Source organism: Plecotus auritus (genome assembly GCF_963455305.1).
Source record: "Plecotus auritus genome assembly, chromosome: 8".
Classification (NCBI taxonomy): Eukaryota; Metazoa; Chordata; class Mammalia; order Chiroptera; family Vespertilionidae; genus Plecotus; species Plecotus auritus.
In genome coordinates, this window is record NC_137782.1 from 26,267,686 (window position 1) to 26,286,878 (window position 19,193).

The following is a 19,193-nucleotide window of genomic DNA, read 5'->3' on the forward strand; positions in this document are numbered from 1 at the left end:
GGTGAAAGGTGAACCAAGAGAGGGCAGTAGAGTAATAGTAATGAAGAGCAAAGGAAAATGAGTGCCAAAAATATACTTTGACTCTTACGCCTAAGAGGCAGATAAGTCAATGTCAGTCAGTCAGGAGAATATATTTCTTTGTTGCTCTAAGCTCTTTTGACCTGCTTACTCCTCTTATTCAGCTAGAAAATGGACATGCATTTTAATAAATTTAAATTAATTTATAAACAGAAAGTAGATGATTCTCTTAAATGTTTATGTTCTAAAAAATATCACTTGAAATCAGTATTTGTTAAAAATAATTACTTAATACCAAACAAGAAGTATTTATTAGGTAGTTACTGTGTACTGTACAAATACCAAATGAGAAATTTACTGCTGATGAGGAATTTATAGGTACAAGGGGAAGATGACAGTTGTTAAAACCATTATCTAATATTTATGGAGAGCCTACTGTACTATACCTATTCTTTCTAATTCCTTGTGTGGATGAAGTACCATCTAGGTGCTTCAGATAGTGCTCTTTGATGATGATGACAGCCTTAGTTAAGGCTGGAGGACCCCTACATATGAAGGTAATATAATCTTGGGCCAAATGCTGGGTAAGTAGAATAGCAAAGTGTTAAAGGATTTGTAAGAAGGAAAGTAAAGACTTGGATATACAGAAAGGTTAAGGGAGGATATTCCAGGCAGGCACAATATCAGAAAGGTAGAAAAAAAAATTGAATATTTTGTGGGGCTGAAGTTGATGTTGGCTGGATATTGGAGAACACTGAATGCCAAAGTAAGGAGTTCAAACTTGATTCTGTTAGTAATAGTGTAGTATAAGGACATTTTCATCAGAAAAGTGATATTAAAAAAAAGAAAAAGAGAAGCAATACAAAAAAGTGGGTGTTTTTTTTTTTAGAAGAGTTGGATGATTTGGAGCTTGAAAAGACCAGAAATTAGGAAATTATTAAAATAACAATGGTATGGATTATTCTCACCTGTAAGCCTTTTATATGTTTTCAGATATGCTGCCTCTATCCCTTTAGTTTGTAATCGTTTGAAATTTGGATTTAGATCTCTAAATACTTATATGACAGCTCACCAGACTTTAAGAACTATAGCACCATTATCCAGAAGTCAAGTCAGATTACAGAAGGGCACTTCCTCAAGCTGGTTAACTGGAAGAGTTATTTCAGTTGGGCTCCAGTTAATTTTATAACTTACGATTCCAGTAATTCTTAGTGGTTTCAAAGAACATTCAAAGGAACATTTATGCCCACACACAGAAACTTGAAGAATAACTTGTGTAATTAAATGAGTTAATACATGTAGGTTCCCAGTAACAAAACCAAGACCAAAAACCACACACATATAATAAAAGTTAGATGAAAAACAAAACAAGTGACCTTATGATAAGGCATATTATTCCAAGAAAGAAAAAAAGTTTTGAGGGATTACTCAAGTTTTTTTTTCTTACAAATATTCATGTGTGAAACAGAAGAAAATGCGGGCTCTGTTCAGTTTTCTAGTTTAAAACAGATTTAATTACTATTAAGGTAGAAAAAGTTATTACTGTAGCAATTAAGGCGAGAGTAGGTTGACCATTGTGGTTTACTTAGTGACAGTCTTAAAAATGAATGTTCAAAATGGAAGGGCATAAAGTTTAATGTCTAATAGATGGTTGTTCCAAAGGAAAAGATGGGCTTCAGACTTTGGCCAAGCTCCCTCCCAGTTATGATGACCTTGGCATTGTGTTATAGTTTAGATGAATCCAGAAATAAAAGTGGTAGTAGAGGAAAGAGGTCTTCTACTCTATATCAATTGAGTCATCCTCCTATATAATAAAGAGGTAATATGCAAATTGACCATCACACCCTCACAAGATGGCTGCCTGTGAACAGGCGGCGGGGGGTGGGTAGTGAGGGACGACCAAACAACTAAATAAGCAGGCTGTGTGGGGCGACCAGGCCGGCAGGGAGGGTTAGTGAGGGACGACCAAATGACTGAACAGCAGGCTGCGTGGGGCGACCAGGCTGGCAGGGGGGCTGTGAGGGGCGACCAGACCAGCGGGGGTGGGGGCAGTTGGGGGTGACCAAGCCAGCGGGGGGGGGGGGGAAGTTGGGGGCAATCAGGCTGGTAGAGGGGGTGCAGTTAGGGGCGACCAGGCCAGCAGGGGGGGGAAGTTGGGGGCGATTAGGCTGGCAGGGGGGGCAGTGAGGAGCGACTAGGCCGGTGGAGGTTGGGGGCAACCAGGCCGGCAGGGAGGTGGGAGTTGGGGGGCAACCTGACTGGCAGCAGGGGGCAGTTAGGGGTGATCAGGCCGGCACACAGAGGCAGTGAGGGGTGATCAGGCCGGCGGGGTGGGGGGGGGCAGTTAGGGGCGACCAGGCAGGCAGGCAGGCAGGCAGGTGAGCGATTAGGAGCCAGCAGTCCAGGATTGTGAGAGGGATGTCTGACTGCCGGTTTAGGCCCGATCCCCAGGATTGTGCCTAAACTGGCAGTCAGACATCCCCCAAGAGGTCCCGGATTGGAGAGGGTGCAGGCTGGGCTGAGGGGACCCCCTGACCCCTGTGCATGAATTTCGTGCACCAGGCCTCTAGTCCTATATAATAAAAGCCTAATATGCTAAGTGTCCGGTCGGCCATTCAACCAATCAAAGCGTAATATGCTAATGATATGCTAAGGTCACTCATCCGCTCGCTGTGACGTGCACTGACAGCCAGGGGGCAGATGCTCCGACCGGTAGCTTAGCTTGCTGCTGGGGTCCGGCTGATCGGGACTGAGTGAGATGGGCTGGATACACCTTGGAGCCTTCCCATGGTCCCTCCCCAGCTGGCCAATCTCCTGCGTCCCTCCCTGGCCCCAGTCGTGCACCAATGGGGGTCCCTTGGCTTGGCCTGTGCCCTCTTGCAATCTGGGCTAAGGGACATCCCTCCCCCCCACCCCACGCGAGTGCACCAATTTCATGCACCGGGCCTCTAGTTGATATATAATTTGCATACTATATACTTTACTCATTTAAAGTGTGTAATTCAGGAACTATTTTTGCCATTGCTTTTCATTTAGAATTTTGTTTAGAATGAAAAGAATATACTTTCACTAATTTCTCCTACTGTGCCAACAGAAGGTCCTAAATAAATACACATCTTAACAGGCATGAGGTTGCTGATGTAGCATTCAGGACTTTCTATTAAGTCAGTAAGTATAAGGAGATCTGCAATATTAAAAGTGTTATAAATGGTTACTCAGTACAGTGTGTAGCCTGAGTCCATCCAGGATGACTGTACCCAATTTTGACATCATGCTATGGATAAATATGCACTGGAAAATAAACTAAAGAACCACAGTGTATCTTATACTTTTGTAAACAATATTTTGTAGATAACTTTTCAGTTTTTCCCAAAAGGCTGATACATTTCAATATTTTGATTACATCCATGTTATTTTTGAGTTGGCAGAGGTAACCTAACCAACTACCATTATGTTTTGGTATTAGGGGATATACATTACAATAAAGTTATTGAAATACAAAAATGAAATAAAATAAAACATGCAATTCAATGGTTTCCAGTGTATTTAAAATGTTGTGCAAACAATACCATAATTTAGTTTTAAAATTTTTATTATTTTCCCATTGATATGTAATTCACATATCATAAAATTCACCATTTTAAAGTTACAATTCTGTGGATTTTAGTGTATTAACAAGGTTGTGCAACCATAACCACCATTGAATTCCAGACATTTTCATCACCCCCAAAAGAAACCACAATCCTGTTAGCAGTCCCCCCACCCCCTCACCTATCCTCAAGCAATCATTAATCTGCTTTCTGTGTCTATGGCTTTGCCTGTTCTGGGCATTTTATATAAATGAAATCACACAAAATATGGCCTTTGTGTCTGGCTTCTGTCACTAAGTTTAATGTTTTCAAGGTACATCATTCCTTTTTATGACTGAATAATATTCCATTGTATGGTTAGATACTCTATTTTGTTTACAATATAATTTTAGAACATTTTGATCACTCCAAAGAGGAACATTTTTTTCATATCCCACCTACTCACCCCAACCTCATAGTCATAGGCAACCACTAACCTCTTTCTGTCTCTACAGATTTGCTTATTCTGAACATTTCACAAAAAAATAGAATTATAGAATATGTGGTCTTTTGTGACTGGCTTCTTTCTGAACATTTTAGCCTAATGTTTTTGAGTTTCATCCATGTTGTATCACGTATCAGTATTTCATTTCATTTTATTGCTGAATAATATTCCACTGTGTGGATATACCACATTTTATTTATTCATTCATCAGTTGATTCATCCAGGTCCTTCTGCTTTTACATAGCATTTTTTCAAAGGGAAATAAATATAGGCTACAGTTACTTATGAATTCACTCCTTTGTCTGTGAGCTTAGACAGATCGTCCATTTAACTCCACAGAAGCTGCTTACAAAGAAACATGGGCCAGTCCTAATACAGGAATTCATGCATTTTCTCCATCAGAGAAAAGAATCCCAGCAAGACATGGCTATTTTCAAAGCTTGACTTTTCTGCTCTCCCTATGGCTTCAGGTTTCTGGTATTATCATTCAACTGAACATCTTCATTTCCTGGGATAGACCTGAAAAAATGCCCTAGCTCACATTGAACACAAAGCCCAGCAGCCAGCTGAAGCCCTGGGGACAGCATTGCCTTTAATCAGCTTGGAATGATTCTCTCACGCTTGCAGTACTGACAGGCTGTTGTCCAGCATACTTGATCATCCAGCTCAGAAGTGCTGAAAGAAAAGTTCAAAGATAAGGTTACTGGGAAAATTCCATTCCCCTGCTCTTTCTACACTCAATGGCAGTTCTGACAGGTCAGGAATTTTCATTTTGGTTTTAGAGAATTTACAATATAAGAGAGAGCGAACTAGGCTTAAAACTTGATGATGAGGGTTTAAGGATACTCTATCCTTGATGGCAAATTTCTCACCTATAAGGTGGAAATAACTGTATATACCTCAAAAGACTTGAGGATTAAGTGAAATAGTACATTGTCTAGCACTTGGTAGGTGCCTAATAAGTGCACATTTTCTTTCCTCCTACTTATTTACATGGTGGTCATGAAGTTATGATGAGACCATCATGTGAAAGCAAATGTCCTCATATTCTCATGTAAACAGTGATAGATATTAGACAAATGATCATACTCTAACTTAATAGACACATTCCTTTTATTTTAAAGCCAAGTTTTATTTATTTAATTTTAAAGATTTTTTAAAGTTGATTTTTGAGAGAGAGAGAGAGAGAGAGAGAAAGAAAGAAACAGTGGCCTCCTGCACTCTCCCTACCAGGGATCAAGCTGGTAACGCATGCATGTGCCCTGACCAGGAATCAAACTGGCAGCCTTTTAGTGCATTGGACAACTGAGCCATACTAGCCAGAGCATTTATGTCATGTTTTAGAATTGAACCACAGAAAAACTATCTTTAGTGTTTCATCCTGGTTTAAAGATCTGAATTTCTGAATTCACCGGTATAGTGACTGAAAGGAGTTAATGAAGCATCATAGAAGTACATAGTAATAATTATACAATTTTTATTTAGATATGGTGCTTTCTTAATAAAGTGTTTTTATGTTTTTTGTAATAGTTTAACAAAACATATTTAAATTACCTATTATTTCTACCCAGAAGTTGTCATTTTTACTGATGAACTTTTATCAGTCATTTGTGTGCATATATAAAGATGGGTGGATAAACAGACATGAAATGACATAAGTAATTTGGAGAGGTTGGTGTGCGATATATGCAACTTACTCTTAAACATCAAGCTGTATTTTCTAAGAAAGGAGATAGTCTGTGTGTGAATTTTCTAAAAAAAAGAATATTCTCTCGCTCTCTTTTTTGTTTTGTTGTTGCTGTTAATCCTCACCTCAGGTTATTTTTTCCTTTGATTTTTAGAGAGAGTGGATGGGAGGGAAGATGGGAGGATGGGGGGAGAGGGAGAGAGAAAAAGAAAGAGAGAGAGAGAGAGAGAGAGAGAGAGAGAGAGAGAGAGAGAGAGAGAGAGAGGAGAGAGAGAGAGAAAGGAGGGTGGGAGAGAGAAACATTAATGTGAAAGAGATTGGGACTGGGATGGAATCTGCAATCCAGGTACATGCTCTTGACTGGGAGTCGAACCCAAGACCCTTTCAGTTTATGGACTGACGCTCTAACCATTGGGCACACTGTCTAAGCAGGATATTCTCTGTTCTTACCATTATACAGTTGTCGAGTGGCCATTTTTCTGAAGAAGAGCTCTCTCTTCTCTCCCCAACCTTCTTCACTTTCAGATTATTATTCTGAGCTCATGAATTCTCTTTTTTTTATTGTTTAAAGTATTACATGTCTCCTTTTTCCCCCGATTAATGCCCCCCCCACCACTCCCACCCCTGAGGGCAAGCCCCCACCGCCCCAGTGTCTGTGTCCATTGGTCATGCTAATACGCATGCATACAAGTCCTTTGGTTCATCTCTCATTCCCCCCACCTTCTCCCTGAGGTTGGATGGTCTGCTCAGTGCTACCTTGTCTCTGGATCCATTTTAATTCATCAGTTTATGTTGATCATTATATCCCACATATGAGTGAGATCATGTGATATTTATCTTTCTCCTGCTGGCTTATTTCGCTTAGCATAATGCTCTCCAGTTCCATCCATGCTGTTGCAAATGGTAAAAGTTCATTCTTTTTTATAGCAGCGTAGTACTCCATTGTGTAGATGTACCACAGTTTTTTAATCCACTCATCTGCTGATGGGCACTTAGGCTGTTTCCAAATCTTAGCTATGGTGAATTGTGCTGCTATGAACATAGGGGTGCATATATCCTTTCTAATTGGTGTTTCTGGTTTCTTGGGATATAGTCCTAGGAGTGGGGTTACTGGGTCAAATGGGAGTTCTATTTTTAACTTTTTGAGGAAACTCCATACTGTTCTCCACAGTGGCTGCACCAGTCTGCATTCCGAGCAGCAGTGTACAAGGGTTCCTTTTTCTCCACATCCTCGCCAGCACTTGTCGTTTGTTGATGATAGCCATTCTGACAGGTGTGAGATGGTACCTCATTGTCATTTTGATCTGCATCTCTCGGATGATTATTGACTTTGAGCATGTTTTCATATGTCTCTTGGCTTTCTGTATGTCCTCTTTTGGAAAGTGTCTAGTACTTAGGTCCTTTGCCCATTTTTTGATTGGATTGTTTATCTTCCTTTTGTTAAGTTGTATGAGTTCCCTATAAATTTTGGTGATTAAACCCTTATCTGAAATAGCATTGGCAAATATGTTCTCCCATGCAGTGGGCTTTCTTGTTGTTTTGTTTGCTGTGCAGAAGCTTTTTATTTTGATGTAGTCCCATTTGTTTATTTTCTCCTTAGTTTCCATTGCCCTAGGAGCTGTATCGGTAAAGATATTGCTACGACATATGTGTGCTATTTTGCTGCCTATGGAGTCTTGTAGGATTTTTATGGTTTCCCGTCTTACATTTAAGACCTTTAACCATTTTGAGTTTGTTTTTGTGCATGGTATAAGTTGGTGATCTAGTTTCATTTTTTTGCATGTATCTAACCAATTTTCCCAGCACCTTTCATTGAAGAGACTGTCTTGACTCCATTGTATGCTCTCACCTCCTTTGTCAAATATTAATTGAGCATAATGGCTTGGGTCTATTTCTGTGTTCTCTTTTCTGTTCCATTAGTCTATATGTCTGTTTTTGTGCCAGTACCAGGCAATTTTGAGAAGCGTGGCTTTGTAATATAGCTTGATATCTGGTATTTCATGAATTCTTTTTATTCAGTTTAATCTTTTTGATGCTTACTCAAAGTGTCCCAAAATTTACCAGTTGAGCCTCTCAAGGTGGGTCCTATATCCTGTTGATGTGTCCCCATCAGTTTTTTAATATTTGCTTGCTTTTATTGACACAAAAAGATGTCCAGGCCCATTTTATACTTTTTCTGCCCTAGACCTGGAAGTAGCTATTTCTCTTAAGTAGTCTTAGTTCCTTTGAGTGGGGAATGGTCTTTAGAAACCCAGATCTGAGCCGTAGGTGTGCTCATTGGTAGTAGGGTGTTGTTGCTTCAAAGCCTTTAATGAAAAAAGCACAGTATATACTTTTTAAAGTAAGTTATGAGTTTATGTTAATACTTGAAGTTCAAATATAACACCAAAGAATTCTTCTGTACCTTCCCCAGTTTCATATTTTGATATTTAGATATTGCCTGATCTCCTTCATAGGCTTATACTATTTTGCACTCCAATTCAGTAGTGTAGGAAAGTGGATATCCCTGAACCCTTCCCAATAAATAGACAGCTGTCAAGCTTTTGAATTTTTGTCAATCTGAAATGTAAGCAATTGCATCTCTAAATAGTTTTGATTTGTTCTTATTATGAGTGAACCTAAGAATTTTTTTCATGTTTAAGGACTAATGGGATATCTTTGTGTACACACTATCTTTTCAGGTCTTCAGCTCCCCTTCCCATCTGCAGCCCCCCCCCCCATTTTTGTCTTCTCTTTCTTGATTTTCAGAATTCTTTATGTATTGAAGAACTTATCTGCCTAATATATAAATACCTCTTAAATTAAAAAAAAAGAAAATTCTTTTTAAAAAAAGTATGCTGTTTGTTGCAAATATTTTCTTCAGATTTACCATTTGTCTTGGCTTATCATGTATGCGTGCTTATTCATTTTTTAATCTGTGATGTTTTCTTAACACAAAAGATTTTCATCTATCCAGTTTTTATTGCATCTGTGTTTCTGCCATAGCTAGAAAGCCTTTCCCACACCCAGGTTTTAAATGTATTCACACGTGCTTTCTTCTAGTACTTATGGTTTCCATTTTTACAATTAGAGCTCTTCTTCATTTGGAGTTTTCCTAGTTTAAGGTATGAGGTGTGGATCCAGTTTAATCCTTTTTTTCCAAATAACTATCCAGTTGCCTGGATAGCCATGTGGACTTTCTATTTTGTTTCCAGACTTTCTATTCTCTGCAGCTGATCAAGTATCTAGGAAGGACAGTAAACTGAATACCTCATATGCCAGCAGTTGCTTGGTTTAGGGAGCCTCTCTAAACACTCCTTTTTGATGTGTAGGGTTATGTCTTGCTGCAGAGTTAGCGCTCCCAGAGGAAGGGGACCCGATCAGAAGGACTTAGCTTCCTGACTTGTCAGCAAATCCCAAACACCCCAATTTTTACAAGTTTTATTTTGTTATAGTTCCTTCAGAACTATCTTATGAAATAATACATTAAATTTAACTTAAAAATTAAACTTTAAGCATGAAAAGCCCTTAACATCATACCTAGAGCAAACAAAATACACACTTAGCACATAATCATTGACCGGTCTTAGCAAATATTGTGTTTAATTCCTAATAAGTGAGGAGACAACAAACAATGAAGTAAGCTATTGGCAACATCTGGAAGTGGGCAAATCTGGGATTGGCTGCTGTTAAACCTAGCAATGGAGATAGTGAGTAAGTGACAAATGTCTGAGAGGTAGTCAGGGTGCTGGCTTGAAACTGGACTAGACAAGGTCAGGAGATAAGATTGCAGAGAACGAAGGTGCCAGAAGAGAAACACTTGCTGTTCTTTGTCTTCTAGATGCCGCCCTCCCCCTCCCCCCCCCCATCCTCCTCCTCCCCCTCCCCCCCTCCTCCTACTCCTTCTTCCCCTTCTTTCTCATTCTCATTCTCATTTTTCCCTCCTTCTCCTTTTCTTCCTCCTCCTTCTTCTGTAAATGTGAATTTATTGGAATGCTATTTGGATATCACAGAACCATGGTAGGAAATAGGATAAAACCAAGATATCTTTTCTTTAAATTGTATTTTTCAATTACAGTTTATATTCAATATTAGTTTCATGTGTACAGCATCGTAGTTAGACATTTATATAACTTAAAGAGTGCTCCCCCAATATTTCTAGTGCCCATCTGGCACCATACGTAGCCCATCCACTTCTTAAGGCTCTGAACCTTCTGCTCTTTTTTTCTGGTTACTGGGGAGAGGGCTATATAGACCCATATGTTCATGGAAAGCACTAAAGAAAAACTGCACAAAGCCACTTCAACATATGAAATAGGTACATTGAGCTAGCTAGGTTTTTAAGTCATGCCAAGTAAAATTATTCTTTTTGCTATTGTCACTAGTAACTGCTGTCTGCTGCTGCTCTCATACATACCTGTCCTGCTCTGTAACTGCTAATGCTTTTCTTAGGGATAGTTTGAGGCCCAACCTAAGAATGTCTTCCCTGACCAGTCCAGCTTGCGAGATTTCCCCATCTTCTGGGCAGATGTAACTCTTATTGTCCGTTCTATCTATTTAATACGTACTATTTTCTTTTTAAAAAGAAGGTTTAAAAGAACTTGTATGGTGTCAGATAAATACTAGATTTATCAGGGTGATCACTTCATAAGTTATATAAATGTCTAGTCACTGGGTTATACACTTGAAACTAATGTAATATATGTAACCTGTAATTGAAAAATAAAAAATTATTTAAAATAAAAAAAGAAAAATATTTAAAAGAAGTAAATAAAGTCACCTATAATCCTATCAGAGACAAATCTTATTAACATTTTGGTATATTTTCTTTTAGTCTTTTTATTTTCTCTCCTATGTATGTGATTTCACAGAATTTATATCATACTGTAATATAATATTGTATCTCATTTTCACCCTTAACTTTACCATAAACCATTTGTAAATGGTATTTTAAAAGTTACATAATATTTTATGGTGTGGATTGTGATTTATTTATACTTTCTTTTTCATGCAGATTTTTCTCATTAGTCCAATTGGAATTATGAAGGGAAGTCACCCTAGTGAATCACCCCCCCTTTCCTACTGTAGTGCTGATAGAGAATATTGTGTATGTAGATGATTAATAAATATTTTGCTTGCTCCTCTGTTTTCAGTCTAATATTACAGAGACTATTTGCTATAGGGGACCCAAAAATATTATTTGCAGCATACTCAAAGTTATTGTATCACCCTAGTCTTTCCACGTAGAAAAAAGGGACACTGATGAGATCTTTGCATGAATTTTAAGGGCCTGTGAAACTTTTGCAATGGAATGAGAAATATTTTCAGTGAACATTTTGCATTTTCCTGCACTTTTCATTAGATTTTTAAAGAAGTCTTTAACCAGAAGCCACGGATCCAGAGGCTGGAACCCATCTGGATGGAGATAGATATATTTATTAAACTTATCTGAAATCTAAGACATTATGTTTCACCTTTTCTTTTTCTTGGTTTTCAGGAAGGGATGAGACCATGCAGCCTGCAAAGCCATCTTTCCTTGAATACTTTGAACAAAAAGAAAAGGAAAATCAGATCAACAGCTTTGGCAAGAGTGTGCCTGGCCCACTGAAGAACTCTTCAGATTGGAAAGTACCACAGGATGGAGACTATGAGTTTGTAAGTAGTGTTAGAAGTAAGTGGTAATGTGTGCAGGAGAAAGCGATTTAAAGATCACACACCCAGTTCTGTCATTTCACTGAAAGTGCCTGAGCATTTTCCTGTGTGATTCAAGTCTCCTCTAACCACCTCTGGAAGCAGCTTCTGGGCTGAGGGCCTCAGGAGTTTGAGACAACATTTTGACTGACATTTGAGTAGTTTTGGCTCTCCCAGTTAGCAGCATCTTTTTCACTTTAAAAATCCTTTATTCACTTGCCATTTTTCTTTTGTTGAGTTTGAAATTGGTAATGGTAAAAGAAACATTCAGTCATCAAATGAAAATGTGCAGTCTTTAATAGTTTATTTGAGATTGTGAGGTTTTATTTAAGGATTAGCCTGGAGGGCAGTCAATGCTGCTTGTAGTGTCTTTGTTGTTTTGCGAACCATTATCCTAATTTTAGGCTCTCTGAGAGGATTATTCTGAATTTTGCCCATGGATGACTATTAAGTTGTTCCGAAGTTTCTTATGAAAAACTGGGTGTGTTTTATTCTTTCTCTGCTGTGGAGCATTCTCCTGCAGCCACAGACACTTGTTAAAGTTCACAGAGATTTAATGAGTAGAGGCAATAAAAAAATTGGGGGAAGGAGGAAAAGCAAGCTCAGGAGTGTGCATTCCTTTTCTGAATATTTTTAGAAAACAATTTTCTCTTTAGGAATACTTAATTTTTACTTTTTAAAATTTTTACATTCTTAAATTCTGTCATAATTCTGTTGTTGAGTATAAGAGCTTAGCTTAAGCGTTCTATTTGGATTTTGGGAGGCCTTTCTAGTCCTGGCTTTCCACTGTCCTACTGGCTGGCTTAGAGGAAATGATGTCATTCTTCCATAACATAATTTCTACTCTTATGGAGTAGAAATGTCATAGTTGTACAGTTAATGATAGAGATCTTTTGAGGACCATAGTAACTCACCTGAGGTTATTTAACTGATTAGTTACTGAGCCTATGTTAGAACCCAACTTCATTTGTTTTATAATCTGTGTTCATTTATTCATCATCTATTCATTATCATCTGTCATTTTTTGTTCACTCATTTATTTATTAGTTTTTTGAGTATCAATGTATGCTTGACACTTTTTTAGGAATATAGTAATGACTAGAACAGCCAAAAATCCATCCGTTATAAAGGTTTCATTATAGAAGATGGGAAATAAGGAAGTAAAATATTTCGTGTGTTACATAGTGGTAAATGTTGTAAAAAAAAATACAGGATTTCCCCAAAAATGAAATATATATATATACACACACACACACACACACACACACACACACACACACACACACACACACATATATATTTCAGAGAGGAAGGAAGAGGAAGAGAGAGATAGAAACTTCATTGATGAGAGAGAATCATTGATCGGCTGCCTCCTGCACTCCTCACACCAGGGATCAAGCCTGCAACCCAGGCATGTGCTCTAAACGGGAATCAAACTGTGACCTCTTGGCTCATAGGTCCACGCTCAACCACTGAACTACGCCGGCTGGGCATGTGTACATACACTACCAGCTGATAGTTCAATTGATGTTTCTTTCTTTTCAAAATTTGAATTAATAATTATTCAAAATGTGTATCCATTCATTTGGGACACCCTGTATAAAGCAGGAAAGGGAGATTGGTGGGTTAGGGTGTGAAGAGAGAAAGAGAGGGAGAATAGCAATTTAAAATAATGAGTTAAGGAAGTTCTCAGGCCGCACCCCCAACACAATGAATCAAAATCTCCGGAGACAGGTAGCACCCAGTAATCTGTTTTAACCCACTTATGCTTGATTCTGACCCACTAAATACATATGGGGTTTTCTTTCTTTCCAGTTAGGTGCTTTAGAAATTCAAAGATAAGGATGTGTTTATATTTTATTAATATTGCATGATTTTAAAATTTTCTTTTTACTCCCCTTTTGAGCTTCCTGAACTCTTACTAGAGGTATCAAATAGGAAAATGCGTATTTGTAAGTGACATCTGGCAAAGAAAGAACCAGCCTGTTGAGTGAAGAAAGTATTCTGGATAATCTCACTAAGTTTAGAAAAGGGTGTGTGTCAGACTAGCTGACATGTTTCCCTCAACAGTCTCTACAGAGACTCTCAATTTCCTGGCAGGCACTATTTAATTATGGAAAATAATTCTCTTTCTTCCTGTGAAGGCAATTGCTATTTTGAAATGAACTTTTTGCCCAAAATGGCAGATAGGGAGTAATTTAATCAGGAATGGCAGGATGTAATGCTGACAGAAATCTTTATATTTTCATCTGAAACTCAATACTTGTTGCAATTCTAAAATGAAATTGCCTCATTTGCCAAGTTGAAAATGCAACATAGATTTCCTTTAATGCTTAATATATAGAGAGATTAAATGTAAATAGGTGCTTGAGGATACAGTATTTTCTAAAATTGGCATTTCATATTCTCTAAACAGACTGCAGATTTGCTACTTTTGTGAGAATTCAGACCCTCCCGTTTTGCCATTTGTAAAGCCACAAAAAGCTGTAAACTTGAATCCACTTTGACTCATGTATCCTCCAAAAATACACTATGAGATTTTAGTCTAAGATGCCTGGATGCCTGGAGTCATGAACAAGTCAGATAAGGCTCGTGCTCTCCTGGAGCTTAAGTGTGCTGAGGGAAACAGACATAGTCAGGTCCTGTATCAGTTTGAGTAATAATAACTTAAAGAAAAAAGGGCGGTGACGAGATAATGTGAGAGGAGGCCTTGCAGGGGATGACATTCAGCTAAGACCTGAACAAAGACCAAAGCAGGCCATGGGAGACTGGTGGAGGGACCAGCAGGACACAGGCCTGAAACAGGACATGGTGGATGTATGTAATGAAGGAACGAAGGCCACTGTGGCTGGAGCAGAGGAACACAGGTTAGCAGTTACACAGCAATAATCACAATACATGTGAATGTGTTAAAATCTGTTAAAAGACAGAGACTCTGGCTCTAGCTGGTTTGGTTCAGCTTGAATAGAACATCAGCCTGCGGACTAAAGGGTCCCGGGTTCGATTCCGGTCAAGGGCACATGCCCAGGTTGCGGGCTTGATCCCCAGTAGGGGACGTGCCAGAGGCAGCCGATCAGTGATTCTCTCTCTCCCTCTCCCTTTTTATTGATTTGAAATCAATAAGAAAAAATTTTTAAAAAAGAGGATGTAAAATTAAGAGTCATTATCTTTGAGGAGAGGAATTTTAGTTTTAGTAGTTTTTACAGCAAGAATGTATGACTGTATTAACATATTACTTGCTTTAATTTAAAAAAAGAGTGACGCATTTTTTTTTTTTTTTAGATTCTTAGATTTTTCTTGTTTTAGTCTAGAGTTAGCCAGAGTGTCTGCAGATCTAGATGAACCATAGTACTTTTCAATGTTATTAACTTTACAAGTATTGTTGATTATTAGTTCTTGGTATCCTTGGGTTTTGGAGTAAGTTTCCTATTTATTCAAATGAAGTTGTTTCCAGGTTTCTTATGACTTATTCTATAAAAAGAGTTGCTAGTAGCTAGCCCCCACGTATTAATTTAATCTAGTCACTGAAGTCCTCATGTGTGCTTTTTTTTTTTTTTTAATATATTTTATTGATTTTTTACAGAGAGGAAGGGAGAGGGACAGAGAGTTAGAAACATCGATGAGAGAGAAACATCGATCAGCTGCCTCCTGCACACCTCCTACTGGGGATGTGCCCGCAACCAAGGTACATGCCCTTGATCGGAATCGAACCCGGGACCCTTCAGTCCACAGGCCGACGCTCTATCCACTGAGCCAAACCGGTTAGGGCTCCTCATGTGTGCTTTTATGAATAGGCAGGACTGCAAGTTCCTTGACAGCTGGGATTTTATTACATTCATCTTTGTATTCCTAACACCTAGTAGCAATTGCCCAGCTTAAGGCCAGCACACTATTTTCACTTAAACTCAGAAACAGTCTCTGAAGTAAATCACTGCACTGAGAGAGTTCATAACGTAGCAGAAAAGGTAATAAATTAGTTTTGATACACTGTGCTAATAACAATAGCTTACATTTATTGAGAATTTACAATGTGCCAGGCATTGGTCTAAGTCCTTTATGCATATAACTCAATCCTCACAACCATCCCACGAAGTAGGTAATGTTGTTATTGCCATTTTAGGATGAGAAAACCTGAGGGCTAAAGGGAGTAGGTAATGATTAAGTTTATACAGATAATAAGGGGCACAGCAGGGATCTGAACCAAAGCAGTTGGCTCCAGAGCCCATCTTCTTAACCACCTACACTGTATGGCCTCTCTCTAGGCTCTTCTGGCAGAGTCTGCTCATAAAGTGCGTATAAAAAGTGCAGTGGGAGGCCAGAAGAGGGAACAAGAACCCCAGGGAAGGCATCAAGAAGTCCCATTTGAAGTGTATTTTGAAAGATGAATAGAAATTCTTGAGCTAGAGAAGGAGGGAAAGGGCATTCTGGGCAGAGAGGGAAGTGTGGCTGTGGAGGCGTTGAAGAATGTGGAATGCCAGGAATTACTGAGAAACTGTATTTGGAGCATGCAGACATGGGTAGGTGTGTGAGGAAGTGGGGCAGAGTGAGTGCCCCAGTGTGCCCTTATTTTTGCTGGAAACATACAGGACTTGTTTTAGATTTTTTTCTTGGTGAGTCAGAGAAATTAAAAATAGAATTCTAATGAAGCACAAAGGGCTAATAACCTAAATATCTCTCTGAAGTTGTGTGATAATGGTCCATGAGGATATAAAACCATTAAACTGTTAATTCAAAATTAATTTGATAAAAGAACCTGAACAAGATTGATTGATTGGATTCCCTGGGTAGTTATAAAGTCATAAACTACTCATAGCTTTTTGTGGTAAGGAAGGATAAATTTTAGCCCTGAGTTTTCCCCAGGAGGCTGATAGTCCCTGATTTTATGTAACTTTATCTTAACCATCCTTTTCTAGATTGGGGCTTCAAATATGACGGTGATGTAGAGATTTTTTGGGTTTTTATAAAGAAGCTTTACTGAATTATTATGACATAAGTCAATTACTTTTTTTTTTAGGTTGCACTTTTTGCTTTTGATTATACACTTTAGAAATTAGACATTTGGTGGGAGGTGAGATTATTATTAACTTATTTATAATTTAAAATCATGATTGCTGTAGGTGCAGAGATGCTTCATTTATTCATGTTTAAATTAAATATTCCTAAGGATGCAACTTGATGTTTTGTGGGAACCCAGTATCTTTAACTTGAAACTTTCATCTGCCATCTTTTAGAAACAAAAGAAACATTCCCAAACATTGTCTTTGAATTTATGGTTCACATTTTTCAAAATGAATTTTCAAAAATTAGTGCATATCCTTAAATATCCTAGCCTCCATTTGTCAGAACCTAATGAAGTTTCCACTACTCAACAATAACAATCATCAACTCATGACTAATCCTCCACTTCTAATATTCCCTCCACTTGATTATTCTGGAAAAAAAAATCTCTGGCATATTTCACTTTTAAATATTTCCATATCTCTATATATAAAAGCCTAAGTGACCGTTAGGACCAGTTGACCAAACAACCGGTCGCTATGATGACACACTGACCACCATGGAGCAGACACTTAACGCAGGAGCTGCCCCCTGGTGGTCAGTGTGCTCCCACAGCCAACTTCCCGCAGTCCCTCCCCCCAGCCGGTGGGCCCGATTGGCCATGCTCAGGGCCGGCCAAACCCCCAGCCCCAATCAGCCTGATCAGGACTGTGTGAGATGAGCCCTGATATCTGGCCAGGCTGAGGGACCCCACCCATGCATGAATTTGTGCACCGGTCCTCTAGTGTATCTGTAAAGATCTTTTTAAAAACCATAACCACAATATCTTTATTAGACCTTTAAAAATGAACAATAATGATTCTTGCCCAGTTGGTATGGCTCAGTGATTGAGTGTCGATCCATGAATCAAGAGGTCACTGGTTTGATTCCCTGTCAGGGCACATGCCTGGGTTTCTAACTCAGTCCCTGGTAGAAGGGAGCTGATCCGTGATGTTTCTCTCTCATCGATGTTTCTATCTCTCTACCCCTCTTCCTTCTTCTCTCTAAAAATCAATTTAAAAAAAAAGAATGATTCTTTAATGCCATAAAATACCTACAATGTCAATGTTCAATTTTTCCTAGTCATCTCATACTTTTTTTTTTTTTTTTTTTTTTTTTAGTTTGTTTGAATTAGCACCATGCTGTAACCAACGGAGCTAACTAGCCAACCTAGTTTGTTTGAATTAGGGTCCAAGTAAAATTCATACATTCAGTCAGTAGATAAATCTCTTAAATTGCTTTCAATGTATAGGTCTCCCCCTTCATGCCCTGCACACACACCCACTTTTTGATATTATTAAAGGAATCAGTTCTCCCCTAATGTTTCCCACATTCTGGATACTGATAATTGCATCTAAGTGGTCTGTTTAATATGTTTTTTTAATTTCTTGTAAATTTGCAGTTTGATCTAGAATAGTTCTCAGGACCCCTTCACACTTTTAAATGTTATTAAGGGCCCCAGCAATTTTTGTGTATGTGGGTTATATCTATTGATATCTACTGAATTAGGAATTAAAACAAATTTTTAGAATTTTATTCATTTAAAAATAATAAACTTATATACATTAATATATAGAACATATTTTAAGAAGAATAATCGTATCTCCCCAAATAAAAAGAAATGTGTGAAAAATGACATTATTTACATTTTTTTTCAATTTGTATTGTTTAACACATGACAGCTAGATTGTCATATCGCTTTTTACGTTTGATCTATTGTAACACATTTTGGTTGAAGTATATGAAAAAAGTCTGACCTAAGAAATATAATTGGGCCCTAGCCGGTTTGGCTCAGTGGATAGAGTGTCGGCCTGCAGACTGAAGGGTCCCAGGTTCGATTCCGGCCAAGGGCACATGCCCGGGTTGTGGGGCTGGATCCCCAGTAGGGGACGTGCAGGAGGCAGCCAATCAGTGATTCTCTCTCATCATTGATGTTTCTATCTCTTTATCCCTCTCCCTTCTTCTCTGAAATAAATAAAAATACATTTAAAAAAAAGAAATGTAATTGGTTAAGGGAGGAGTATTTTAATAGCCTTTCAGATAATTGTGGATATTCTTCTTTGAGGCTACACTGAAATTGAACTGGTAGTTTCCTAAAGATTAGTTGCAAAGTAGAATCTAAAACTATATCAATGAACTTTTCTTATTCTTAATATTAAAATCTATTCATCTGTCTTGATTTTTTTTAATTTAAATATAGTTGGTGCCGAAACCGGTTTGGCTCAGTGGATAGAGCATCAGCCTGTGGACTCAAAGGTCCCAGGTTCGATTCCGGTCAAGGGCATGTACCCTGGTTGCGGGCACATCCCCAGTGGGGAGTGTGCAGGAGGCAGCTGATCGATGTTTCTCTCTCATCGATGTTTCTAACTCTCTATCCCTCTCTCCCTTCCTCTCTGTAAAAAATAAATAAAATATAAAAATAAATAAATAAATATAGTTGGTATACTATATTATGTTAGTTATATTATTTTCATGTATACAGTATAGTGATTAGACATTTTTATACCTTACAGTGGGATCACCCCACTAATTCTAGTAATCATCTGTCACCATGCAACATTGTCACAATAATATTAACTATATTATTATATTACTGTTACATTAAATACATATATGCATATATATATATATATATATATATATATATATATATCACATCTTCTTTATTTATCTATCGATGAACACTTAGGTTGTTTCCATATGTTGG

General features: G+C 38.2%; 1 protein-coding gene across 1 annotated transcript in view; it reads left to right on the forward strand.

Annotated features, from left to right (window-relative positions):
* STK4 (serine/threonine kinase 4) overlaps positions 1-19,193 on the forward strand; it is a 94,318-nt gene that overhangs the window by 40,679 nt on the left and 34,446 nt on the right. Inside the window, exon 10 of the mRNA XM_080686960.1 lies at positions 11,256-11,413. Within this exon, the coding sequence (XP_080543086.1) occupies positions 11,256-11,413 (158 nt within the window). The remainder of the gene's footprint in view (positions 1-11,255; positions 11,414-19,193) is intronic.